Source organism: Drosophila novamexicana, unplaced genomic scaffold (genome assembly GCF_003285875.2).
Source record: "Drosophila novamexicana strain 15010-1031.04,08,12 unplaced genomic scaffold, DnovRS2.1 tig00001151-arrow-arrow-pilon, whole genome shotgun sequence".
Classification (NCBI taxonomy): Eukaryota; Metazoa; Arthropoda; class Insecta; order Diptera; family Drosophilidae; genus Drosophila; species Drosophila novamexicana.
Genome location: NW_020824842.1, coordinates 1,458,462 through 1,485,582, shown reverse-complemented (window position 1 = coordinate 1,485,582; position 27,121 = coordinate 1,458,462). Strand labels below are relative to the sequence as shown.

General features: G+C 43.8%; 4 protein-coding genes and 1 pseudogene across 7 annotated transcripts; 1 reads left to right on the top strand and 4 right to left on the bottom strand.

The window, feature by feature from the left end:
* Positions 1 to 756: 756 nt before the first annotated feature.
* Positions 757 to 15,432, bottom strand: LOC115766475 (probable citrate synthase, mitochondrial). 3 transcript variants are annotated; one of them, XM_030710422.1, is made up of 3 exons: positions 15,337 to 15,432; positions 1,355 to 2,332; positions 757 to 1,285 (listed from the first exon to the last, which is right to left on the bottom strand). In XM_030710422.1, the coding sequence occupies exons 1-3, from the start codon at positions 15,364 to 15,366 to the stop codon at positions 914 to 916; spliced, it is 1,380 nt and encodes a 459-aa protein (XP_030566282.1). In that variant the 5' UTR covers positions 15,367 to 15,432; the 3' UTR covers positions 757 to 913. The 3 variants fall into 3 exon arrangements, with proteins under 3 accessions (XP_030566282.1, XP_030566280.1, XP_030566281.1); XM_030710420.1 differs by lacking the exon at positions 15,337 to 15,432 and adding an exon at positions 9,437 to 9,628; XM_030710421.1 differs by lacking the exon at positions 15,337 to 15,432 and adding an exon at positions 8,798 to 9,026.
* LOC115766477 (NADH dehydrogenase [ubiquinone] 1 alpha subcomplex subunit 13) lies at positions 9,940 to 10,902 on the top strand. 2 transcript variants are annotated; one of them, XM_030710424.1, is made up of 4 exons: positions 9,940 to 10,041; positions 10,110 to 10,223; positions 10,295 to 10,515; positions 10,579 to 10,902. In XM_030710424.1, the coding sequence occupies exons 2-4, from the start codon at positions 10,118 to 10,120 to the stop codon at positions 10,714 to 10,716; spliced, it is 465 nt and encodes a 154-aa protein (XP_030566284.1). In that variant the 5' UTR covers positions 9,940 to 10,041; positions 10,110 to 10,117; the 3' UTR covers positions 10,717 to 10,902. The 2 variants fall into 2 exon arrangements, with proteins under 2 accessions (XP_030566284.1, XP_030566286.1); XM_030710426.1 differs by having other exon boundaries at positions 9,952 to 10,041; positions 10,113 to 10,223.
* On the bottom strand, positions 12,525 to 14,809 carry LOC115766476 (RB-associated KRAB zinc finger protein). The gene is made up of 2 exons (XM_030710423.1): positions 14,274 to 14,809; positions 12,525 to 14,199 (listed from the first exon to the last, which is right to left on the bottom strand). Exon 2 carries the CDS (start codon positions 13,943 to 13,945, stop codon positions 12,824 to 12,826), a length of 1,122 nt encoding a protein of 373 aa, XP_030566283.1. The 5' UTR covers positions 13,946 to 14,199; positions 14,274 to 14,809; the 3' UTR covers positions 12,525 to 12,823.
* Positions 15,433 to 19,120: 3,688 nt separating the features above from the next.
* Positions 19,121 to 20,579, bottom strand: LOC115766436 (retinol dehydrogenase 12). The gene has a single exon (XM_030710363.1). It carries the CDS (start codon positions 20,555 to 20,557, stop codon positions 19,373 to 19,375), a length of 1,185 nt encoding a protein of 394 aa, XP_030566223.1. The 5' UTR covers positions 20,558 to 20,579; the 3' UTR covers positions 19,121 to 19,372.
* Positions 20,580 to 22,056: 1,477 nt separating this feature from the next.
* On the bottom strand, positions 22,057 to 24,147 carry LOC115766437 (annotated as a pseudogene).
* Positions 24,148 to 27,121: the final 2,974 nt, after the last annotated feature.

Below are 27,121 nucleotides of genomic sequence, written 5' to 3'. Positions count from 1 at the left end.
AAAATAAACGTAAAATGAAAAAAAAAAAAAAACTATAAAGTTAAAGAGTAAATTAAAAGTAAATTTGTTTATCAAGTTAGTTTTTAGATTTTAGGCGGGGGTGTGCTTTGAGTGGTTTGGATAATTTGGTAAGTAAAGTCAATGTATCAAACGCCTCCAACATAATATTGGCTAAAAGTGTAGTTAAGTAACAATCTAAATAAGCAGTTGTCAAGGGAAGGGCATATGTTGTGTATGTTGAAGAAGACACGATCTAATTGGAAAAAATGCTGAACATAATAGCGAATCGTTTTTGGGTCTGATTTTGGTTGATGTGCAAACAACAGTTGTCTCCCGTTTATATAACTTAATATGGTATAAATAGCGCTTACACATATAATATTTAAGTGATTTCATTTTTGCTATTGCTGTTCATTATGATTTATTTATTATTTAGCTACACTACTAAATATATATATATATCAATTTGCCTTATTTCCAACTTATTGTTTTGCGGTTGCAGTTTTTGTTATCTTGCTTGTGATTTCGTATTTGGTTGGTTTCATTTTTCAGTTTATGTACTACGCTCGGTCTACTTGCTAAACTTGCGCAATATCAACATTGTCGTGTCCGTCATATATATACATATATATATGTATATATATATATACATATATATCTATATATTCGTGGTTTATCGGTCAATATTCCATCCCGTCGTCTCTCTAATTCTCTCTGCTACTCTTGCTACATATTCAGCTTCTGGTTTCTAATTGGTTTTTTTTTTTTTTTTGTTTTTTGTTGTTTCTTTTCTTTTTTTTTGTGTTCTTATCCTTCTGCTTGCTACATCTTTAGAACTTGCTTCCTTCCTCCCTGCCACTACTGGCTGCATTGGAAAATGCAGTCTGTCCATCCTTGAATCGCTTTGCTTAGTTTACTTCTTCACCATTTTAATGAGCGCGTCGGTGGACAGGGATTTGGGACGCTCGATGGGCAGGCCAAGAGCGCGATCCCAAACAAGGGAGGCGAGCACGCCAAGAGCACGGGAGACACCGAACAGTACGGTGTAGTAGTTCATCTCGTTCATGCCATAATATTGCAGCAGTACACCCGAATGGGCATCAACATTGGGCCAGGGGTTCTTCACCTTGCCAAGTTCAGTTAGAATTGGCGGCACCACAGTGTAAATTTTTGATACCAGCTGGAACAGCTCGTCATCGGGCAGATGCTTGAGGGCAAACTCGCGTTGGCAGGTATAACGAGGATCGGTCTTGCGTAGCACAGCGTGACCATAGCCAGGGACAACCTGTTGTTGTTTATAATAACAAAGAAAATCAATTATTTATATATCAGTTGATATGTTTGATTAACGCACCTGTCCGGATTTCAGCGTCTTCCAGATGTAATCCTTCAGCTGATCCTCTGACGGATTGTTGCCAGCCTCCTTTTGCAGTTTACGCAGCCAAACAAGCACCTCTTGGTTGGCCAAGCCGTGCAGAGGACCAGCTAAACCATTCATGCCGGCAGCAAAAGATAGATAGGGATCGCTGAGAGCTGATCCTACCAAGTGTACAGTATGAGCGGACACATTGCCACCCTCGTGATCACTGTGAATGGTTAGATAGAGACGCATGAGCTCTGTGAATTCGGGAGAATCATAACCGAGCATTTTCACAAAATTGGCCGACCAATCCAGGCTCGAGTCAATCGAACGGGAGCCCTTGCCTTCGCGATAGGTATTACAATAAATTGTGGCAGCAACCACTGGCAGTTTAGCAATCAAATCCATGCTGTCCTCATACGCATATTCCCAGTACTTGGACTTGTGCACACCCTCAGAGTAGGCCTTGGCGAACTTGCTGTCATGATTGAGGGCTACAACGGCAGCCGACAGCTGGGACATCGGATGCAGAGTGGTGGGCATACAGTTCAGCAGGTTAACCACATGCTGGGGCAGTGCGGCGCGATCGGCCCATTCGCAGGACAATTGCTGTACCTGCTCCTTGCTGGGCACATCGCCAGTCATCAGCAGCCAGAACAGGCCCTCCGGCAGTGGCTCGGTGCCGCCTTCAGCGGCGGGCAGCACCTTCTGGCATTCGGGAATGGATAGGCCACGGAAGCGAATACCTTCATCGGGATCCAGCACAGAGGTCTCGGTGACCAGTGCCTTGATGCCGCGCATGCCACCGTACATCATATCGATGGTTGTCTCACCCATCTTTGTGCCACCATGCTGCTTCCTGAATGCCTTAATACGCTCCTGCTCCTCAGGTATTTTGCAGGCCAGCACTTCGCGAAGGGTGCGGGTTTCGGAAGCTATTTGACGCACGTAAGCTCCAATAGCCGGAACTTTCTATAAGGATAGGTAACAAATACATCAAATTATTTATATTTCTTCACATTACTGTGTGTGGATGTGTGTGAATGTGTGTGAATGTGTGTGTGTGTGTGTGTGTGTGTGTGTGTGTGTGTGGGTGTGGGTGTGTGTATTTCAGCAATGTTTTCTTCTGCTAAATTTGACCTTTTTTTGCTAGCTTTCATTTCCTGCCAAAAGGTAGCGCTTTTTATTGCCAAAAGTGGGCAACACTGGCGCATAGCTGCTCTTTAACATTAAGGATAGTATGCTGCAACATTTTGGCTATTTGATGTCCAGACTTGATTCGGTTTATCGATAACACAATCTGGCTGAGATGTGCTAATCCAATGGGCTGTCATTGAGCTGTACTTCAAGGGGCAATTGCGCGTAAAATTACGCTGAATTCCAATGATTGATAAGGGGCGTGCTTGAGAGAGACACCACTTTTGTTGATAAGCAGAGCAGAGCTACGATTGCAGCCGCCGCAGTTCATCTTCATTCTCATGACTCAGCGCCGTTTCGACACTGCCGCAGGGGCTGCAGTTTTCTTTGTTGTTGTTGTTGCATAATTTACGCAAAAAAAAAGACAGAGCAGCTACAAAACTTCGACAAAAGCGCGCGTTATTCGCAAAGTTCAACGCAGGTTGGACCGTTAGCGTGTAGAAACAGATCCGCTCGTCCGGTTACAACTAGTTTGTTATTTTTTGTTTTTTTGCTTTTTTTTTTTTTGGACCAGCCCAAGTCATCGGCATTTTGTTGCTGTTGCCACGCGCGTGTCGTTTGGCCCGACGAAACGAAATGGAAATGGAAATGAAAACGGAATCCAAGCTCAAGCGCAAAGTGCAATTTGGTTTGATTGACAGTACGCGCAGCTTTAGCGGCCGTCTCTCGATCTATCGTTCACTCTCTTTCTCTCTCTCTCTCTCTCTCTCTCTCTCTCTCTCTGTCTGTCTACCTCCCTTGTTTTTTTTTGCGGCTAGTGGGTCAGCAAATTCAATTAACCATGTGAACTTGTGGCGCCGCCAAGCGGCGGATTCGCTTGCAAATTGAATTGCATGCCTGCTACTGCTGTGAGCTTGTGTAGGTGAATGTGTGCGCGTGTGTGTGTGTGTGCGCGTGTGTGTGTGAGAGTTTGTTTGTTTTGCCTTCTTTTATGCATATCGATATTGATTTGTGTGTGCACAAGCAAGCACACACAAACCGGTTGGCTGGACCGGCAACAAAAGCGCGATTTCATTGATAAAATTGTGTAATAATTTACGCATACGTCTTGCATCGCTTATCGATACTACGCAAGACAATTAATACGATAATCAAATTAAAAGGGAGAATCCTTTTTTCCATTAAATAGTACAAACAGAGTGAAGGTTTACGTTGGAAATTATCGAGTGACCAGACCAGATAGTAACATAATACTGATTATTGTAAATGCAGAGTGACCAGCAACAACATATGCAATTTGAGCCAATTGCCGCAAAATATAACAAAACGCCGTTTTGTTAGGTGCACAAACCGCAACAGCGACGTCGACGTCGACCGCGACGCCAGCATCAACTTTAACTTACCGGCGCTTTTCAAGCAGGTGCTAATTGAGCTGTCGTTGTTTGGTTTTCTATTTGCTTGGATCGGATAATCATGTGCCAAAAAGCAGACGAAAAAACATATGTACAAACATGGAGAGCATGTGAGCAAGAGAGCAAGAGAGAGAGTTGAGTAGTGCTTGCATAACATTGGTGTTCGTGAGTCCCACACACGATACGTCACATTGCGAAAAGAAACCCTTACAAAGATGACACATCATGCATGCTTAATTGGACTCAGTTCAGTGGCATTTCGTTGCATAACAAGTGGGGGCCCACGCACGTTCGCTTGGCTTGGCTTCGTTGCCGATTCCGTTATCTTATCGCCGGGCAGCTACTTCTTTGTCTTCTGCCTTTTTTTTGCGCAAAGTGTATGCACACACACACACACACACACACAATGTGAAAAAGTCATAAACATAATCAGATTAGTTTCACGGGCGGCCGTCTGCCTTCTGGTATAGGTATGAATGAGGGATAGGGAGGGGGGCGTGTGTGAGTGGGGCTGCGCCAGCGCCCCGCCGCTGATAAGCGTTTAAAAATTTGAAGGTCCCCGCAACGGCTTCACGCGCGTCCAACTTATCGCTTATATATTATATATTATATGTATATATTTATATATATATTCTTATATGCTGCTTGCACATACATATGTATGTGATCATATGGTCGCGTGTTAGCCGCAGGCCTGCGGGAATCGGGGCATTAGCTGGAGATTAAAGTTTGCTTTGATCAACGCGATCTGCAACAATGTGTTGCATAAGCATTCAATCAATCGGATAGCGTTCTTTTTTTTTTTGTTAGCCCCTTATTTGTTAATTAACCGAGCATTTTAATCCAAGTACAATTACGACTGGCAAAACAGCTAAATTAAATACGACAGATCCATAAACAATACGTTTTTACAATCGTCTAAGCGTCGACCTTCACAATTTACAATTCTCCTTGCGAGAGTAGCTCTCGACTCACTGCATGCTCTCAGGTTTATTTTTTTTTGGCACCAAGGTGAACAAGAGACTTGCAAGCTGATGTTAAAGTGTCCATGTTTGAGTCGATGCCAAATTGAGTAGTTTCTGCGGCTGACCGTGACTTGACACATTTTGCTCTTCTCTCTCTCTCTCTGTAAGAGAGAGAGTTTTCGCTCTCGTTTCTGGCTTGCGTGACGATCTCAATTGTCTGCCTCATTCGTTTTTGTACTACCCGGAATTTAGTAATTGCTTAATACGCCGCTTAACTATCGCATTAGTTAGCTACCAATGGGTATTTATAGTATTGCATCCCTTTGGCATTAACATATTGTCATTTGTCGTAACTGAGTTTGGTGCCTAATCAGAAAGATTAAGTATAAATATACCCGTTCCAAAAGCGGATGACGTAACCAGACGTCGGTTCCGATCGGTTCGCTGGGATTGCATGCGCCTCCAACAAAATCTCTGATGAGAGACGTTCTGAGTCAGCTTTTAATTGCGATACATATACAGTTTCCAGGCGGCGGACAAGGGGGAAGTACATACGCTCGGAACTTTGATGGCTGGTTCAATGAAACATTCGTTAAGTGTTCCGTCAGTTGTTTTAGATGTTTATTGTCAACTTTAGCGACAAGTTGCATTGCAAATGCAATTGGCGCTTAATCGCGTGTGGCGGCGCTCTGTCATAATCATAGATCAGTCAGTGTCAATCACAGGCGACTCTCATCAATCACTCAAAGTACTTGCTAGCTGGCTATCTCTCTCGCACCTGTTGCTGTTACCCATCGTCGCGTCTCTCAGCTAATTGGGTTGCTTTGCTCTCTTGCGCTGTGTTTTCGCAACTGTCAATCGTCAATCTCTTCATTAGCAAGGCAAAAGCTATGTAAATATTTGAACTGCGTGTTAGGGATGGGGGGATGGGGGGAGGGGGGTATCGCATTCCGCTCTATAAATATTGTGCAGTTTGTTGGTTTATCGATAGACCTAATTAAATTAACACCGCTTCTCACAATTCCAATTTAGTTTCTTTGTTATTCTGCTATCAGCTCACGTCGATTTCGATCTCGATCATGTGCCCCCCACACAAATTTGTCATGCTTATCAGTTAAGCTCCGTTAGATGGGGCCGCATTAGCGGAACGCCTGGCAAATGTAAATATACCGTAAGGCAACACCCAATGAGAGTGCACTTTTAATGGGACGCTGCCCAACTCTGTTCCGACCGATTCCGATTCCGATTCCACAGTCACATGATCAACAAAGCTAGCTTCGTTTTAACCTTATCAAACTTATCACTGGCGACAATTCTATTACCATACAAAGTTTCCATGACGCCATCCATTGTTATCAGTCCAAGCGAGCATAAAACTTTAAATATCCGCAGATTGCAGGTGGGCCCTCTCAAAAAAAAAAAAAGAGTGCCACTCGAGATTGGCCACAAGCCATCAAAGATTAGGCGCCATAAATATAACAATTTATTATATAGCAGCATATAATAGAATGCTAAATTTAAATGTATGTGCTGTTAACAATTTGTATTTTAGCTAAACTCTTTTTCAATTCGCTTGTGCTCCAATGGTATGCGAATTTGCATTGGGTACAAATGAATGACATTCTTCTTATGCAATCGTCTGATCAGCTGTTAAGAGCGACAAAACGCAGCCTCTAAGGAATGCGCTCACTTCCACCCGCAAAAGAAGAGAGAGAGAGAGAACAGACACACACACACACAGACATTTGCCAAAAGGGCAGAGACGCTACGCTAAACGACCAAGTTTTACGTAAGCGCTGGTCACGTATCGTGACGTATTAGCGTCTGGGCGATAAAATATTTCGCGTGTTTGTTATTAAGTTGGCCGGACGTCAAATGCTAGCGCTGCCTAAAGGCCTTGCGTGTCATTTGTTGTTGCTGCTGCTGTTTGCTTTGGCTATGTTGTTGTTTATATGTAACATATGTATATAGTTGGCATTTTGCAAGCCTGAGAGTGTTAGACCGGAAAAGAATGCAATGCAAATATCAAGCCCTTTTACCTATATATTTGTGTATTTATAGCAGCGAAAGCAACAACAGCGTGAAGGACGTTTGCTGTTGCTTTGCGTTCTTTTTGGCGCCATGCCAATTGTTCAAATAGCCAAAGAGCGGGCGTATGCATAACATTTAGAAAGCGCAAAATAGATTATTTAACTTTTTGTATTACGCATCGAAAATTGTTTGCGTCACATTCGCTCGTTTATTATCTGCATGCCTCTCTCCTGCTCCGGAGCCCGTTCCGACTCTCTCCTCTCTCTCACTACTCACGCTCTCACGCACTCTCTTCAGTAACAACAACAAAAACCCCAAACAGGCAACAATAATGCGCTAAAAGGAGGCTCGTCCTGTGAGCCGCTTGTGTGTGTGTGTGTGTGTGTGTGTGTGTGTGCCTGGGAATTTGTATTGATTTTTCAATTGAAAAAAATATATATATGCATATACTTGTGTGCTGATTTTGCGACATTACATAATCCACACAACACACGTACTACGTATGTTGTGCACATACGTGGCGATTAATTTTACGTATTTCATTCTTTTTGTTTTTTTTTGTTTTTTGCAGGTTGCGTTAGCGTTGGGCGAGAAGGGGCTGCGTTTATTTCTTAAAGGTCGTTCGGCGGACAATCTTCTTGGCGCTGTCCTCGGATCAGCAGCAAAAGCAATAACAAATGCAGAAAATACTTTTGGCAACAAAAACAGCGCCTCGCATATGCAGAAAAGAGCAGCTAACGGCAGCGTCAGCAGTAGCAGCAGCAGCAGCAGCAGCAACAACAACAACACGTGACGCGCTTTGTAAATGAAGAGAGCGCATACGAGAGAGGCATAGCAACAGCAGGAGAGAGCGTACCGACTCAGCTACCTGAGTGAAGTGTTGCTATTTAAGCTATTTTGTAGCTAGTTTTAGCCCTTTTAGCTGGGTTTCGCTATTGGCAGTAATTAGGCTATTTATTTATTTTAAGCCTTAACATATTGGTAATTATTTGAAATGTATAAACAAAAATGACAAGCTAATACTAATAATTTAGTAAAAATAAATTAGAATATTAAACTTTAAGCAATTTGTTTACTCGATTTAGCTTTTTTTTGCTTTTTAATTTCTGGCAACACTCTTGCGGAGAGCCGCTCTTTTTGAGAGCGGCGCTGCTGCTGCTGTCGTTGTTTTTGTTGTTGTAATATTACAAGACTAAGGCCAGAGACGCCGCGTGGTTTTAAGCCAAATTAAAAGCCAGAGATACATGTTTATGGAAATTAAACAAAAAAGACTTTTTAAATAAATGGCACAACGGAAAGATGCAGCTGGTAAAGGCAGAAGAAGTTCATTAAACTCAAACAGCGCCGCTCGCTGCGACTGCGACAGCGACAGCGAGGGCGACTGCGTCTGCGTTTGGTGAGAGTTTTATTTATAAAGAAGATTCGCGCTTCGCTATTTTAGCCAAGTGAAAATTCTGCGTGATTATGTAATCACTACTGCCGGAAAATTAGCACATAGCGAAATACTAGCGATACATTTACAGCTCCTAACATTTTATTTGGGCGTTAAATTATGGGGCTGTGCGGGGCAGCTGGAGACAAGCAGCAATCAATTTTTTTGCGCTCAGTAGTTTTTTTTTTTAATCGCAAGCACATGGCTGGGTTTTTGGCGTGACGTTGCCCTTGCCAACAACAACGCGCGCGTACACACACACACACGCACACAAAGAGGCATATACAAGCGCGTACTGTGAGAGCATGTTGTGTGCGTGTGTGTATGTGTGCGCCGCTGTCAAGCCACGCTTAAGTATAAAGATCCTTTGGCAACAAAAACATTGCGTGAAAATTGTTTGGCATTCATAGTAACAGTTAATGCAAAGGGTTGAGGGTTGGGGGCGTCGTTTGAAACTCACCTGTGCGTCGACAATTTTACTTGCAGAAATGCGAAAGATCGACATGATTTATGCTAATTTGGCTGGTAGTTATGAAAAGAAACTCAAACGCTGTGTTAAATATTGAACACTAACACGCACACACACAGAAAAAAATTGCTTTCCCCGAGTGAAGAATTTGGAAATGTTCTTTTCTTGTGTCGTTTGTTTGGCGAGCGAAAAATGTTTCCTACTCTCCCTTCCTATACGGCAGCTGCGCGGCAACTGAATGTACAAATATTATTCGAATTCGAATCTTGGGCTGGCTTTCAGTTGCTATCCGTCGATTGTTGTTGTCGTTGGTGTTGCAGCAACTATCGATACTTTTGGTTTACATTTGCATAACGCTCATAATAGAGAGCTAAAACTAAAGTAACCAACTTAAAGCGATCGTCAAAGCGTTTTAGCAACAATTACCAGTTGCTGTTTTGTTTGCGCATTACATTTAATGTAATATTTGGTTATTTAACAGAGCAACTATGATATTTGCAATATCGATTACAATGAAAATACCAAAAACAAGTACTCTACCACCCACACAGCAGCCAGCTGATAAAAGCAGTGTACCTTTCGGCAACCGCGCAATGTTTGAATCCATTTCCATTTTAAATAGTCGCTCACCCGCTCAATTTTTGTTTCGCTGTCGTCCTTTTGTATTTCAATTGGTTTTATCTGCGCTTGAGACATCTTCTTTTTAAAGTCTTGATTAGATGGCAAGGCACTCTTCTTAATGCAGCGACTTTGCTGCCAGAATATGGTGGGCCGATTGCCAGCAACCAGTTTATGCAATAGCGTCATATTTATATCAATATTATTCAAATGAAATAATAATTTGGAAATATTTGAACTAATAAATTGTGGCACAGTTTGATCGGATGCAGTCAGCTGTCAGAGCTGCCAGAATTTCTAATTAGTTGACAGCTAGCAATTTAGTTACTGATTCAGTATTTAAAATGTTGACATTTTAAAGCTGTCAACTTGGCTTGTGGCAGACATTGGTTAATTATTAAAACCGAACACAAGCTGTCCGACTGGCAGACAGTTGAGCAAAATTAGAAAGACGCTTCCAATCAAGTTATTCAGTAGAGCAGTTGGCTTTTTTTTTTTGATTTCGATTTTGGTATTTTGTTAGTTGTCAGCTGTGGTCACATTGCGCTGCGTGTTATGCAAAAGGCGTCTTGAATTTTTAGCTGGCAATTTCGTATTTTTCAACCGATTATCAAAGCGTAAGTCGAAATATATATGCAGCCATAGCTGGCCACATGCCATTACTATGCAATACCCAACATTGCAGCAGCCAACATGGCGACGGCCGTGCCGCATGTGCCCCCTAAACAGGACCTACCACCGCCCGGTGGCTACAAGAAGATACCCTTTGCTCGTGTGCCGCCCAAGAGCTACTTCACAGGTGCATTCAATTAGCTGTTGTCTATAATTATTAGCATTAGCATTAACTGGTGCCATTTCTATGCAACGCAGGCTTCACCATGATTGGCACCTATGTGGCCGTCACCGCTGTCGGTATAGGCATCTATTATTTGACAGCCAAAAAGGTCAGGCGCGACGAGATTGAGATGCGCTCGGCCCAGAACGTCATCCTTCCGCTGTTGATTGCGGAGCGTGATCGTGAATTTTTGCGCCAACTGCGCCGCAATCGTGACGAGGAGGCTGAACTCATGAAGAATGTGCCCGGTTGGGAGGTAAGAGCATCTCAGACAAATGACGGCTGTTTATTGTATATTCTATTCTTATATCTTTGCCAGGTGGGCACCTGGTATGGTGAGCCCATCTTCAAGACACTGCCCGAGGACACACTAGTTACACCCATATTCAAGGAGTTCTATGCTCACGCCGACTGGAAATCATACGCCAAGCGTGCACACCTCAAGCTCTGGTCGTAAACGAAAAAGGCTGGGAGCAGGACAGCTGCCTCCGGCTGCTGCTGCTGCTGCTGCCGGCTGCTCCCACTCTTCAGCTAATTAGTTAAATGCACCTTTTTTGTTTGTAGCTTCGCCTAAGCGCTATTTAAAATGATTAATAAACCAATTGCTGCCTGCATTGGTTAGTATGAAAGAAAGAGAAGTAAATGAAACATCGTGTTGTTTTTATGTTCGCGAGAAAACACACGCCGCATGTTCCGAATACAGATTCAGTTTTCTTATATCAATCATTTAGATATGCATCTATGCATCACAATATAATTATAATATATTTGAGCCAAGATACATGGCATAGTCTGTCTATTGCCGGATCACCATATCATATAGTTGCATGAGAACGTTCTGTACAAAATAGGGTTTTATTATTTTGGTTTGAACCAGAACTAACTTCGAACCGTAAAACGGAAACATGGCATTTATCGAAACGAATTTCGGATGGGCATCAAATCTAGCCCAAAATTTCTATATGCAAATATGTAGGAAATGCTATATTTTCAGAAGGACGAGCAATTTAAAGGAAAATATTGATATTCTGAAAATGTATGCCAAAAACTAGGTTTGAACCAGAACTTAGCTCGAACCGTAAAACGAAACAACAACAACTATATCATATAATTCTATGAGATCTAAGAATTTGGGGACATTTCTACAAAAGTTGTAAGAAATTGACGGAGCTTAAATATCCCAGAGGATATTTTTTTAATCCGGCAAGAATATATGATCTGTGTCCCATATAAAACTCTTCTCAGGGAAATGTTCGAAAACAATTGGAATATACATAATATGGCTTATGGCTAGTTAAAAGAGAAGTAAAAGAAATCTTTTTTATATAAAGCTTGGTTTTCAGTTTTGTTTTGGTTGTTTGTTTTTGTGTTGTTTTTATTCTTGTGTGTTTTTGCGTTTTTCTCTCGTTTTTTGTTTTTATTGAATTCAACATCAATAATTGTAATTGTGTAAGCATATTCTCATTTTGGGGGATTTTACGCAATATCTCGGCCGATTCAAGATCATTTCAGATCCGTCTATGGTAAATGGAAAAGTATAAATTGAATAAAAAGTACACTGTACATTTGACATTGTACGAAGCCCTGATATATGGATATAAACTAATATATATGCCTCGATACACTCCCATAACAAATTCTTATAATTATTATTACATATTAAAAAAAAAAGTTTATATCAAGTTCGATTTTACTGCTCGTCGATATCTTTCTCTATATGTATTTATACATATATATATATATATACACATATATATGTTTGTTTTTTATATATTTCTATATGTATATATATATATATATATATATTAGTGTGTATTTATATGTATTACGGCCCCCAGCGTGGCAAGAACCAAGTGTGTGTGCGTGTGTGTGTGTGTGTGTGTGTGTGTGTGTGTGTGTAGGTGTAGGTGTGCGCTCGATATCAAATTGAGCGCAGCAATGAAAATGTTCTTTTTCGTTTTTCTTTTTTCAGTTTGTTGTAGAGAGAGAATTATAATTACAATGCCAGCTGGAGGCGCGCTTGGGACTGCCTAAAAGCTAGTATTTAACTACAGCTGGTGTGTGTGTGTGTGTGTGTGTGTGGTGTGTGTGTGTGTGTGTGTGTGTGTGTGTGTGTGTGTGTGTGTGTGTGTGTGTGTGTGTGTGTGTGTGTGTGTGTGTGTGTGTGTGTGTGTGTGTGTGTGTGTGTGTGTGTGTGTGTGTGTGTGTGTGTGTGTGTGTGTGTGTGTGTGTGTGTGTGTGTGTGTGTGTGTGTGTGTGTGTGTGTGTGTAAGAAAGAAAAGTATATTATCAATGTTTTGCATATGCTTTCATTTGTTTTTGACCAGCCTCTAGGGCTGCTCCTGGTCGACACTCTCCTCCAGCTCCTCGAGCTGTTCCTGTTTGATAACAACGTAACGCATTGGCGGCGACATCAGCACCTGTTCTTGCTGCTGCTCCTGTTCCTGTTCCTGCTGCAGCTGCTGTTGATCCCCCATATCATGCAGCTGCTGATCCGGATCGTTGTCGATTTTGTCGGATCTTTTGCGCCGGCGCCGCCAATTGCCATCACGTTGCTGCCACCTCTACTTCATGTCACGGCGACGCTTGATGCTGCCATCGCAGGTGGGCAGATGGCGTTGCAGGAAGCCCTCGAAGACAAATTTGCGGCCGCAGCGTTCGCAGCTAAACTCGCGCTTCTCCTCCACCTGCTGTTTGTGCTGGCGGAGCGCCTCGGCGTTTGAGTATTTGTCGCGGCACGCGTCGCAGGCATAGCGCCGCTTCACCTGGCCGACATCGAAGACAACGGTGAAGTTTTGCGAACAGAAGGAGCAGGTGAACTCCTTGACCACAACCTTTTTGCCGCCATGCTGGGCGGCCAATGCCTCGGCCTCGGCCTCAAGCTTGTCCTGATGCTTGTGCGAGTCCATGTGTGTATTATATTTGGCCTCGTCAACAAATTTGCGATAGCAGCGCGTGCAGCGGAACGGCTGTTCGCCAGTGTGACGCATCATGTGCTCCTTAAGATAGGCCACCGAATTGAAGATCTTGCTGCACACCTTGCATTTGCGATCCTCGGCAGAGACCTCGTTACGCTGGCGCAAACAGGCGCGCATGTGCAGCTTCAGTGAGCCGGCGGCGCTGTAGCAATTGCCGCAATTGGGGCAGTAGAAGGTCTTGTTGCGCGACTGCGAATCGGATTCGGGACTGTGATCGATGGTGCCCTCAAACACAATTGAGCCCATATCGTCCTCCTCGTCGTCCTGCTCCTCGCCCTCCTCATGTTCAACGCCAACAATTTCATCGTCATCATGTTCAATAGCCTCCTCGTCGTCATCGTCATCGTCCTCCATGTTCGGCACAATGTGCAGTATGGTGTGTGTGCCGTCGCCCTGCTCAATGGTCTCCACCTCCTCAACGGTGCTGTTCTCCACCAATTGCTGCAATGTCACCGCATGCCCGTTCTCATCGATTATCACCTCCTGGGCATTGGCGAGTGCCTCATGGTCGCGATCGCTAAGCGTCACCACGGCCGTTTCGGTGTCATCATCCTCATTGGTGGTATAGGCATATGTATACTGTGTCGACTCGCCGCTGCCGTCCACGTCGTCTGTATCGTGCTGTATGATAACTGGCACAATTTCCTCCTTGGACGGCGCATCTGTCGGACTCGACAATGTTGTGTATTTGATGCGTTTCGAATTCATGTTGCTGCTGCAGCCGCGAGCGTCGCTTATTGATAAAAATTACTACTATTTCTCTATGTATATATGAATGTTATATATTATTAATACTCGCTGACTATTTGTTGTTCTATGCGGCGCGGTGCGGCGTGGCGTAGCGTCAGCGCCTCTCCTCCAGCAGATATATAAATTTTTTTTGCCTTTTTAGTTGTGTGCGTGTGTCAGTGCTGGTTAGTTAAGTTTTCTGATTAATTTTCGCTTGAATTGTCGTCGCTGGGCTGCAAAATATTTGTAAACAATGCGCAAGTTGCTAAATTACTTTTGGCGCGTTCAAATTATACTTTTTTCTTACAATAGTCAACACTCTTTCGCGACTTTCTTGCCACCAAGTTTAATTCTTCCACTTCAATATCACAATTTTCGTCGATTGTGGCAACATCGTCTAACAATGGTCACACTGGCACGAATGCTGCGTTGTTTTTGGTATTAATCGCACTGACGTTAAGTTGGCTGCAGCACGAATTTTACACATACGTCACGTATCACGCGCTTACGTCACACATTTGGCAATACGTTGAGCAGTTAACGTTACGTTGCACAATCAAATGCAAATAACGAACTTGAAATGCAGTTGAATACATTTTTACTAGCAACATAAACTTCACAACATTTACTGTACAATCCAATTCCCGTTAAAAGCGACTGCAATAATGTGCAAAGTTCAGTTACGTATATGGAACTTGAAAAGGTGGCAGCGCTGCAGTCTGACGCGCGTTCAGTGTGCCTAGCAGTTGCGCATCTGTTACCAAAAGGAAATGGCGGCAAATTTCAAATAGCAAACCGCACTGACAGCCCTAACAACCAATTTTGACGTTTTTCCTTGCCTTTGGTTTCTATTTTTGGAAGGAAAGCAGATTGTCAGCCATTTTGTTTCGTAAGATGCAGATGGAATCGGCGTCTTGACTGGGTTCATAATTTTCGCACGTTGTGCAATCTTGAACTCACGCGTCGCAACAAAAAAAAATGAAGGTATACATAGATGCACATGCTTGTTATGTGGTCATTTATGGTTACACATTTTTGTCACGTTGCCAAGGCATTCGGACGGCAAATGTATTATCCGCAGCTTGGCGAATTCGTGTGCAATTGTCAAATGTAATGAATAATATGCTTACGGCTAATTATACTATGCAATTAATGGTCAACTAACTAGTTCTAGTTATTATGCATGCATGTATGTATGCATGTATGCATGTATGCAAGTATGCATGTATGTATGCAAGTATGCATGTATGTATGCAAGTATGCATGCATGTATGCAAGTATGTATGCATGTATGCATGTATGTATGCATGAATGTATGCATGTATGCATGTATGCATGTATGTATGTATGTATATAGCTCGTTAACTTACCGAACGAGTATTCTTGAGGATCGTTGACATTGTATTCTTATATTTTCAGATGACCAAAAATTTTGTAAAATTATATGTTAACTAAACGAGAATGTTTCGAATTATGAGCTGTATGAAACATCACAAGGAGCTATGCAAGTTTGCTGAAAGAAAACAAAAACGACACTTCGATATTTACTTGTGCTTAAATGGGGTGTCTTTCAATATAATTTACCTTAAACACAAATGCTCGCAAGTCGCATGCAGTCGAAAGTTGTTGCCCCATTTCTTCAGTCCGTTTTGCATTAACACGCGGCGCGACCTTGGGCCGATTGCAAGACGATCCGTCAAGTATTTGCATATACATATATATACATACATATGCAAATGTATGCCTGTAAGAAATGCAGCAATTACAAATTCTGGCATTTTCTAATGATTTAATTACTTAATTACTTACGATCGTACAAATGTTTTCTTTTCACATACCCTGGAACCATTGAGAGCGCGTCACATGGGCATCAGACTTTTGTGCATATGTATGTAACAGGCAGAACGAGTCAGATTCGATTATCGATATCGCTTTTCATTTTCATAATATCGATAACTATCGATTTGGAAACTCTCGGAGCATGTAAGAGCTAGATACGTTAAAGAATGTGTTTAGCCTCTCCTTAAGCTTAGACAGATCAACTTTATGCATGCCTTCTCCCGTTACTTGGGAATTCGCTAATATATCGATAAATATCGATTTTGAAACTTAGGTTTTGTAAGCATATCTCGAAGAGTTCCCGTTACTTGGGAATTCCCGTTACTTAAAAATGTATGCTTTGAGCTAGTTAAAAGGCAGCTGATATATTTTCAATATTTCGAACGGCATGATCATAGAAACAATTCCATCATATACTTGGGCGAATTTCCACAGCTGAATGTGAAGCGAAATGTCATTGTACACCCCACGCTCCGAGCTTATGGAAAAGTTTTCTACTGCCAGCCGATCAGCTACATATTTTGTTTTTTCTCTCTCTCTCTTTTTTCCCATTTTACAGACATATCTACATATGAAATGGTTAGACAAGGGGAACGAGTAGGTTGTTTAATTAGCTTCAAAGATCGCAATACGTCAGTCGAGGCGCTTTCCAGAGACTGGATGACGTGGTCAACGGCAGTCGAGGCACAATCTGTCTGGGCAGAGATATGTATTATACTGCGCAGTGCGTGCAGCTGACTGTGGAGCGTCAGGGCGGGCGTCAGGGCGGGCGCCAGGTACCGCTGGGTGCCAGCTGAAACATCAGGCTTTGGCTAAACAAACGTTATCGGGCGTCCTTAGGCAGCAAGTGTGTTGCACTATCATAATTATTATATTCAGAGCTGCCATCAAAACGAAAGCAACAAAGCCCAACAGACTAGATACGCGAGGCCGAAGAGCGTATACCCTTGCAGCAATGCTCTCATGCGGAATTTTGGCTATATCATGTATGTATTTGGCCAATTTAGTACGCTTTTCGAAACAAAGTTTTCCATGCGTACCCGATTATTCCTGTAAAACAATCTTCAAATCGAAGCTATAGGATATGTATAAAGAGGGCATACCCGATTCTAGTGTATTCCAAAAACGCAACTGTGGAAAATAGGTGGAAATCGCATTTGTTACGTTCCGCTTTAAACTCATTTTGCAAAGACTTTTGTGAAAATGCATTTGAATTTCTTATAGAGTTTGATGACCATATTCGTAATACCCCCAATTGTAGAGTATCAATATGGAAAGATGTCGGGCGAGGGTAGCGGAGGGCTGGTGACTCAGTTTTTGCCGATGCAGTCACGTTTGCCTTTAAATATGCAAATGGCCAATGTAAGCAATTGGTATTATATACATACATATGTACATGCATACATACTCCACATGTACATATGCAACATGTGTGCACACATGCATAGGCATATGGATAAATGTGCATGTATGTATGCATTTATTAATATACATACGATTTGCGGTAGGGCTGCAAATTGTTTTCTTTTCATTTGCCTGCATTACTGACCGACTTTGTTATCTGGCGATTGGTAATTGCATCATAAACTGCAATAATGTTTATTGGGCATATACATACACTCACAGCATGTGTGCGTGTATGTGTGTGTGTGTGTGTGCTATAATCATCAACACTTGTGGATTTTTGTTTGCAATGCGCCCTTTAAATTATAAGATTGCAGGGTGCCAGCAGACATGACAAGTTTCTGGAATATTGTTGCGATCTGTTTGGAAAGCATTAAAGTCGCATGTACGTAAGTACGTATGTATGTAGTCTCATTTGGCATCAAGTATATATGTATATGCATATGTATGCACATGCATACGGTGTTTACCTGCGTATATGGCCGCTCCGCTGAGGCCGGCTTGAGTCGCCGTACGTGCCCAAATGACATATTCCGTATCGAATTGCAGCATGTCGTCTGTTCAAAAAAAATACAAATTGTGTTCTTTTGTCCAAACATTTCAGTGGAAAGTTTTTGCTATATGATGTTCCTCTTTTTTTTTTATTTTTGCGTATGCATGTTCCGTTATTTAGTCGGTTTGTTTTGGGCTGGGCTGAGCTGGGCATAATTAGCCGGGCGTTGCCAGATGGCGGATTACTCAACTTTCGTTAAGATTTGCATGCATACATATGTATGCACTTTGGCTTTGACGTTATTTTGTTGCTTTTGGGCAACACGTGCTGCACGCAGTCTCCAAAGGCAACTGTAATTCCACCCACTTATGTCTGTACGTATGTATATCAACAAGCATACATGCACATGTATTTGTGCATATGCAAACACATACATACATACATATGTACATGCATATGTATATGTATGTACATGAATACTGCTTTCCATATGCTTAAACCTCGCCGATGAACATACTGATTCAATTTAATTCAATGTTGGGCTTGGGTATATTTAAGTGGGGGCTGTGTCTGTCTGCCACGGTGCGTGTGTGTGTGTGTGTGTGTGTGTGTGTGAGTGAAAGGGCGCTCACTATCCAAAGGCACTCAGCGAGTGGAATTTTCCATGCAATTTTTCGTGTAATTGCTGGCCGCTCGTAAGTTTTTGTTGTATTCTCGATTAACCCTTATGTGGAATTCTTAAATAGTATAAAATGCAAGATTTGCATTAATACATACATGTTTCACAATTTGTAAGATCCCGCTTTTGATAACCCTTTTTAAATAAGTGAAATGTTTTTTTTTGTCTTTGTTCCTTTGTTTTACCGCTTATTCATATGAAAACATAACCAAATCGCATAAGTTGTCTCGCTCTGATAACAGCCACAATTAGGCGTGTCTAATTGCTGACCAGAGACCGGGACAGAAGAAATCAAGCCCAGCTGCTTTTGGGCACACACACACACACATATAACAGACATGATATGATAATCCCCATATAAATCTGGCGGACCAAAACGACCCACTGGGCATTGCATGGGTTTAATTGCACTCTCGATGCTGTTGCTGGCGATTTGTTTTTGTTTCATTTTGTTGCCGTTGCCGTTTCGTTTTTGTAGTTGCTTTTGCTTTTGCTTTTGCCTGCGTTAATGGCAACGCCAGCGACAGAATGACTGACAAAAAAGAAGAAGCAGCAGCAGCTGCAACGGCGGCGAATTCAATGAATATGCTTTTGTTGTCGCCCACTTTTTCGCTTTGCTGTTGTTGTTGTTGTTGTGCTCAATTTTGTCGCCATGTTTAATTGAATTTCGGGTTCTCGACTCAAAATGACACACACAAAACGAAAGCTTTTCCATGTGTATGCACGCATGTACACACATACATACATATGTATGTATATTTAAATAAAGTAAAACGTACGTATGTACATATATTTCAATAAAATGCTACCATAGCCATCAGCCGGCACAAAGAACGAACATTTTTTGATCTCTGATTTGCGGCCAAATAGATTCCTAAAAAAACAAAAAAAAAAACATAAAACAGGTTCCAAACTGGTTTGCGAGCTGGATGCGCTTTTCAACTGGGCTGTGATGATAACAACAAGCCGGCTGGCCATTCAATTTTCTAATCTAGCTGGCCGCCCGGTCGACGACAACGGTCTCCACTGCGTCACCAGCTGCAGCTGCAGTCGGCGTCGCAGTCGCAGGAACGGGACGTGCTCCGCTGCCATTGTGGGCATTATGGCCATTTGGATTGTTTGGCTCGATGGGCGGCAGACCGACCAGCTTCTCGCTCTCGCGCCAAAGCCAGTCGGCGGTGTCCATGTCACGGCCCCAGGGTACCAGGGGATAGCGCATGCAGTCCGCGTAATAGTTGCCCGTGGTGCACTCCAGAGCGGGATCCAGCGCCAGACGAAGCGAGGTCTGGGCGCCGGCACGCGGCGTCTTAAACAAATAGAGCGACATAAACTTGAGCATGTTCCTTGTCCAGTTGGCGCCCGAAAAGTGGCGATTCAGCTCAGTGCGAACCAGGCCCGGATGGCAACAGTTGACCGTAACACCTGTGCCCTGGAGCAGCACGGCCAGCTTCCGTGTGAACAGTATGTTCGCCAGCTTGGACTGGGTGTAGGCGCCAAAGAATTTACCGTACTTGCGCTCGCTCATCAGATCCTCGCGGTTGATGCGCCCAAACAGATACGCCGCCGAGGTGACCACCACAATCCGGCTGGGCGCCGCCTGCTTGAGCCGATCCAGCAGCAGATTGGTGAGCAGAAAGTGGCCCAAATGATTGACGCCCAACTGCTGCTCATAGCCGTCGGCGGTGAGAGTACGCGGACAGGCCATGACGCCGGCATTGTTGATCAGGAGATCGAGGCGCGTCTCCTCGGCCTTGAAGCGTGCCACAAAGTTGCGCACCGACTCCAGCGAGCCGAGATCCAAGCTGCGATTGAACAGCTGCTGGTTCTGTGTGCGATCCATGATCTCGATGCGGGCTGCCTCGCAGCGTGCCGGATCCCGGCAGGCCATGTAGATCTTGGCGCCCCGGCGCGCCAGCTCCAGCACCGTCTCCTTGCCAATGCCCGTGTTGCAGCCGGTGACGATGACCACCTTGCCATCGATGCGGTTCGGCTTGCGGTACACCGGACCCAGGATGATCTTGCGCAGCAGCCACATGACAAACGCAATGCACACGCCGATCAGCAGCAGGAGCACCAGCCAGGCCCAGATGCCACGAAAGCAGAGCGCCTTCTCGGCTGCCTCGGCGGTTGGGTCGTAAACAGTCCTCGTTGTCGTGGGCGTGGCAGCCTCCGACATAGCTAGAATACGGCGTTAAGAGCTGTGCGTGTGTGTGTGTGTGTGCGAGCGTCAGTTGGTGGCTGCAATCGGGATGGGGGGAATGGTGGAAAGTGCCTGCGGGCGAGAAGAATAGTTTGGGTAAGCAACAAGCTTATCGATAACAGATTTATTGATCGATTTTCTTTATAAGTGCCAAAGATCCTTAATTGAAGTTCGATTCATTTACTTAACTAGCTTTAAGGTGCCGTACAAATAAAGCTACCGTTATCGGTTTATCGATATCTAAATATCTATCGATAAGTTAATGCAACAAAGTAGATACATTTTGCTTAGGTTATAACAAGGCATATACAAAATATTTATCGATAAACTTACTCAAACAAATGTTGTTTTCTTTAATTATTGATAATTTCGAACGATAAACTTGTCATCGATTTGTTATCGACTGCGTATTTTCCATGTGAATGTCAAGTCAAAAAACATTTTGTCAAATATTCAAAAACTTATTGCAACTACAACATTTACTTCGACTAGAAATTAGCTCAAATTTAACGGCTTAGGCTGTTATTGAATTTAACAAGCGCCAAACATTTGCCCTGGCATATTTATCGATAACACTTAAAGTCAGGCTTATGTTTGCAGTTCATTCGAAAAAAAAAGACAGAAAATACTTTCGAAATATTTGTAAACACCTGACGGATCTCTTACTTGCCAAATTTGACGATGACCCAACTCTTTTCCTTCCACTTTCCTTCCTCACGCGCCAATTTCACACATTTAATCGACAACAACAACAACGACAACAACGACAATGGCTTTCGTTGAGTTGAGCACTTGACGAATTGCTGCCGGCTATCTCTTGATCTGTGTACGCGCGCGCGTGTGTGTGTGTGTGTGTGTGTGGAACCGCTTCTTGGAATTGTCTTTCTGCGCCTGCTCTTGTTACCGTTGCGTCCAAGCGTCTCGCGTGATCTTAACCAACTGAAACCGACTTCGACTCCCGTTGGCTCTGGCTGAGCCGCTAACACGTCAAAATAACCTGAATACAATTTTGAGCGGCGACGCCGTCGACTTTGCTGGCGTCTGTTATTAATATAAGTTTATGCATGTGCATGCGTCGCAGTCGCAGTCGCAGTCGACGTCGCAGTCGCTGTCGCAGTCGCACTACACTCCGACTGGGGACAGACCAACATGGCCATAGAAGCCGCAACGGCTGCTGCCTGTTATTCCCATTTTTGTCGTTGTTGTTGTCATAAATTTCTTTTCTTTTTTGCTCTTCTCTTGAATTATGCTTTCGACTTTCACTTTAAAGCGATTTTTTTTCGCTTCGCTGCCAGCGTCGACGCTAACGTTGAACAATTTTCTTGCATTCCGTTTTATTTGGTTGTTCACGCTCTTCGGCTTGTTTGTTTTGATTGTGGCCGCCGCCGCCGCCGCCGCTCTCACAACCTGTCGCTCTCTCTCTCTCTTTCTCTCTCGCCCATATCCCAATTGTGTTGGGCAGGGCTCGACACATGTAAATTAGGCTTTGGCACAGTCTTGAAAGTATGCGGACTAGTTAATGCCCTTTTCTTAAAGGTTCAAAGTTTGGGAAGAGCGTTAAAATTGCAAAATATTTTTCATCACAATCTCAAAATATTTGTTCAAAAAGCGTTTTCTCGCAAATTGCACTTGTTAAACTAAGCATTATTATTATTATAATATTCGCAGGATTTCAGTCTATGCATCTACTTATTATAACAAAAGGATGTCTAACCATTCTCTAAAAAAAAAACCGAAAAGAAAGGCTATCTTTGGCACGCCGAAGATCAAATACCCTTGCAGACTTAACCTTTTCATAATGATCATATTGCTCTGCCCGTATTTAAGAAGCGCAGGCAAAAACAGTTAATGTCGAATTTGGTCAAGATATTTTTATAAACAAAAAAAGTTTTTAATCGAAAAGCAAGCTTTCGACCGATCGAGCTATATGATATAGTGGTCCGATGTTGATAGGATTTTGCATATATATGAGGAGCATAGTTAAACTAATAAATGCTAAGTTTGGTCAAGATATCGTGATAAACAAACCGATCGTTCCTATGGCAGCTATATGCTATAGTGGTCCGATTTAGCTGGTTTTGCAAAGTTTCATAAAGATAGCTTTAAAACTGAGAGACGGACATGGCTATATCGACTCAGCTGTTGATACTGATCAAGAATATATATACTTTATGGGGTCGAAGATGTCTGCTTCTATGCGTCTATAGACTATACCCTCTGCAAGGGTATACAGAAAGGGACTATGGTTGAGTCAGGGGCAATTGTAGGACTCAAAACGTGCTGAGCTATGAGGGGCTTTAGGGTTTTGATTTTGGATACCTAATCAAAAGTGACTTTAAAAGGATATAATTGTATCTGTCCAGTATTGGCTGCTGAAAATCTTTCACCTGCATTCCGTTCTCCTTGCCTTCTGAGTCCCATTCGAAGACCAGGCCTTGCCCAGGCAATCACTGTCCTCCCATTCAATCAACGATTCAGGCTTCGGACCCCATTGTCATATTGGCTGCATGCCGTTTTGCTGGGCACATGCCCACAAGCTTCTCGCTCTCGCGCCAGAGCCAGTCGGCGGTGGCCATGTCACGTGCCCAGGGCACGAGGGGACAGCGAAAACAGTCCGCGTATAGGCAGCCCGTGGAATTGGCCAGTGCCGGATCCAGGGCCAAATAGAGCTGGGTCTGGGCGCCGGCACGCGGCGTCTTCAAGAAATATAGCGAGAGTACGCTGAGGGTTTTCAGAAACCAGCGCGGAGCGACAAAGTGCCGATTGAGATCCGTGCGCACCAGGCCCGGATGGCAACAGTTGACCGTAACGCCCGTGCCCATCAGCATCATGGCCAGCTTCCGTGTGAACAGTATGTTCGCCAGCTTGGACTGGGTGTAGGCGCCAAAGAATTTACCGTACTTGCGCTCGCTCATCAGATCCTCGCGGTTGATGCGCCCAAACAGATACGCCGCCGAGGTGACCACCACAATCCGGCTGGGCGCCGCCTGCTTGAGCCGATCCAGCAGCAGATTGGTGAGCAGAAAGTGGCCCAAATGATTGACGCCCAACTGCTGCTCATAGCCGTCGGCGGTGAGAGTACGCGGACAGGCCATGACGCCGGCATTGTTGATCAGGAGATCGAGGCGCGTCTCCTCGGCCTTGAAGCGTGCCACAAAGTTGCGCACCGACTCCAGCGAGCCGAGATCCAAGCTGCGATTGAACAGCTGCTGGTTCTGTGTGCGATCCATGATCTCGATGCGGGCTGCCTCGCAGCGTGCCGGATCCCGGCAGGCCATGTAGATCTTGGCGCCCCGGCGCGCCAGCTCCAGCACCGTCTCCTTGCCAATGCCCGTGTTGCAGCCGGTGACGATGACCACCTTGCCATCGATGCGGTTCGGCTTGCGGTACACCGGACCCAGGATAAACTTACGCAATAGCCACAATACTAGCCCCACGGCCATGCCGATGAGCAGGACCCATGCGAGTTGCAGCCAGAAGTCTTCAAGGCAGATGCCCAGGTCGAACGTGTCCGGCATTGGGTGCCCAACTGTGTTATTTATCTTCTCCATGACTGGAATGTGCGTTGCGGATAAAATGCGGAAAGCGTTTGACTATTTAGTTATTGTCGGCGCCCAACGTGGGGCGCATAATTTATACAAAATCATAGAAAATTACCGAATCAGCCTTCAAAATAATACAAAAAATTGCCTACTTGGTGATTAGTCTGGCTCTGGCCACTTTATAAGGTCACGTATTCAATTAGGACTGCCCAGAATTCCAGTTGCTGGCGTCTTTTATATGCCGCCCAAAAGGCCAAGCGATGCGAAGCGCTAATGATTTTCAGCTGGCAAAGTTTACACCAGTAATGCTGGCCATTAAATATGCATTATAATTTTTCATTAAACTACAAATTGTTCTGCAATTGCAATTGTAAATCATATGTACACCAACTAGCTTCAGCTTAAGGTCCTGCCTTCCTGCCTTTCTACACGATGAGATAACGAGAGCTGCTGCCAATGCAATCGCATCTTTTGTTTTCTTTTTCATAAAAACTTCCCAATTGTGCACCCAAGTTGGCCAAGTAGCTGGGAAATCAGCTTATTGCTAATGAGGGCTCAGCCGATTAAAAGGAAACGCCATATGTTCAGTCGGATAGCGGGAAACTGGAGAATGTGGGGAATGTGGGAAAGTTACCATGGGCCAAGGGTTCAAAATTAATGAGTAATAAATCGAATTGAAGTCTACTGGAAAAATATAATAAGTGTTATCTGTTTGGTTCGTTTGGTTTGGATATAACTATTTCTGGCGAAAAAAAAATGCTTCATCATGCAGTTATGGCTTATTGGATCCTATTATGATGAGTCTATTAGATTATTATAACAGGGCGTTATCTAACTTATCTAGTTATTCAATTGCAATTAGGTCTTTGTTGCCCTTTAAACAACAAACGAAATCGAATGCGTCTATTCGATAAATAAAGTTGAGGTTAACATACGTATTTACCGTTAAGTAGACTCTATTTGTATTCCTATGCACAATGGCTGTTTTATCTAGCTTAGCAAAGCTTATTGTCTCGAAACTGTCAACAAATTGGTTGGGGCATGTTTATTGGCCCAAAGAAAATGTTTTGTATTGGCTAAGAACAATAGAGGAATCCGTTTAAACACAAAATCAATAAGCCCAAGAGCCGTGAAACGTGCGTACACGCAGTTGAATGTCCTTGACACGGACACGGACATGACCATGACAGGGAAGTGGAAAAGTTTGGCGGGCTGCGGGCTGCGGGCTGCGGGCTGTCATCTTTGCCGGCACAGACGAGCAGACCTCGAAAATGCCTGTCAATGTTGTCGCCGCTGTGGCTGACGTGAGTTTTGGCATGTTAGCAGGGAGAGAGACACACGCACAAGGAGAGAGATTTGGAGACGGAGCGAGAGAGTTGCGCATAGGGCGAAACTTTGACTAGGTCAGGATAACGGGGCTTTGTTAAATCGATGGGCATATCAGGGAAGCAACCACCTCTTAGGGCATAACTAGTTCGCACTCGCTTGTACTCCCTTCCCTGGCCGCAAACCTGTTCTGGCCAATTGTTTTGGGAATTTTCCATTGCATTTGCATTTGTTTGCGTTGCGGTTGACGCTGCACGAAAACCGTTAATATATCGTTAACAGTGCTCTGTTCGATTGCGCAGCAAATCGATAAATTATATATATAGCATATTATTTGCTGTCATTTAGCACATTTTGCTCCACTGTGCAAAAGCGCTCCGCCTAATGCGCCCGTTATCCTTTGCGTTCGCTTCCATCCGTGCTATTTGCCATGCACTTATGTGTGCTTTATAACTTACTCCGTATTGCTGGCTAATTTGCTTATTCCGAGCAGCATCCGTTCATCTGAAATGGCTACGCCTAATGCGCTGCATGTCATCTCCTGCAATCCACTCGATACATCCTTCAACGGTTCAGGCTGCCCTGCCCGCCCGCACGCGTTGCGCCTGGCGTCTGTGACGTCAATGCAAAGCAGCAGGGCAGGCAAGTGGGATATGTAAGAATCAAGCACGTAAACATAAACACAAACACACACACACACACACACACACACACACACACACACACACAAACACACACGGGCACTCGCGTTTGTTTTTCTATTTAGTTTTTGGCAACAGGCAGTTGTATCCGCTGCCGCTTCACCTTGATCTTTAGCCGATCTGTAAACAACAAGTTGAAGATGCCAAAACGCAAGAGACGAAAATAAACCAATTAATGGAGGCAACTGTACATTGGAATTGGCGTGCTCCAAGTGCAATATATACATACATACATACATGCATACATACATACATACATACATACATACATATTTACTTATTTTCATGTTTCGTTTAGTTTTTGGTGGTTTGCTCATTTTCGTCAAATTGCAGCGCCTGCAATTAGACAAACGCTGACACTCACACATATGTACATACATGCACACGCACATCAGCATCAAATGGAAGGCAACAACAAAATTAAGCTTAAAGCGTCGACTGAAAGACGCCGCCGCATGCAAAGTACAAGTGCATTGAGGCGGGAGAGAGAAAGAGCGTAAATGCGACTGTGAGTACGTATAGACTTAACGAAACTGGAAAGCCAACTCAAGTGAAAAGTTTTGGGGTAGGGGTCATTGTCGCCGTGCTTAAAGTGTCACTGGCCAAGCCGCTAAATGCTCATTAGCATAACTGCGTCACAGCGCTGCACAACTATGTAGGCGTATATGTGTGTATGTGTGTGTGTGTGTGTGTGCTTGATATTTCTTTTGGCTGGTCAAATCGAACGGGATAAAACGAGAAATTGTTTATTAACTCATAATTGGTGAATTGAACGAAGCACGCGCAACACATACATACATACAGACATACATATTCATGCGGTTAGCATTGATTGGCGAATGTCGTGCGGTGGGGTGTTGAAGGATCGAGGGGTAGAGGTGGGTTGCGTTGGCTAGAGTGTTGCAGTTTGTGCCAATGAAAACCTGTTGCCATTTGTTGTTGTCTCGCAAAAGGCGACGAAAAATCAAGCA

Coding starts and splice junctions, on each gene's coding strand:
- LOC115766475 (XM_030710420.1), bottom strand. CDS start 9,613: ATGACGCTATTGCATAAACTGGTTGCTGGCAATCGGCCCACCATATTC. Junction 2,333..9,436: donor GCGAAACAAAAATTGAGCGG/GTGAGCGACTAT, acceptor CTATCCTTATAG/AAAGTTCCGGCTATTGGAGC. Junction 1,286..1,354: donor AGACGCTGAAATCCGGACAG/GTGCGTTAATCA, acceptor AAACAACAACAG/GTTGTCCCTGGCTATGGTCA.
- LOC115766477 (XM_030710424.1), top strand. CDS start 10,118: ATGGCGACGGCCGTGCCGCATGTGCCCCCTAAACAGGACCTACCACCG. Junction 10,224..10,294: donor GCCCAAGAGCTACTTCACAG/GTGCATTCAATT, acceptor TATGCAACGCAG/GCTTCACCATGATTGGCACC. Junction 10,516..10,578: donor AGAATGTGCCCGGTTGGGAG/GTAAGAGCATCT, acceptor TATCTTTGCCAG/GTGGGCACCTGGTATGGTGA.
- LOC115766476 (XM_030710423.1), bottom strand. CDS start 13,945: ATGAATTCGAAACGCATCAAATACACAACATTGTCGAGTCCGACAGAT.
- LOC115766436 (XM_030710363.1), bottom strand. CDS start 20,557: ATGTCGGAGGCTGCCACGCCCACGACAACGAGGACTGTTTACGACCCA.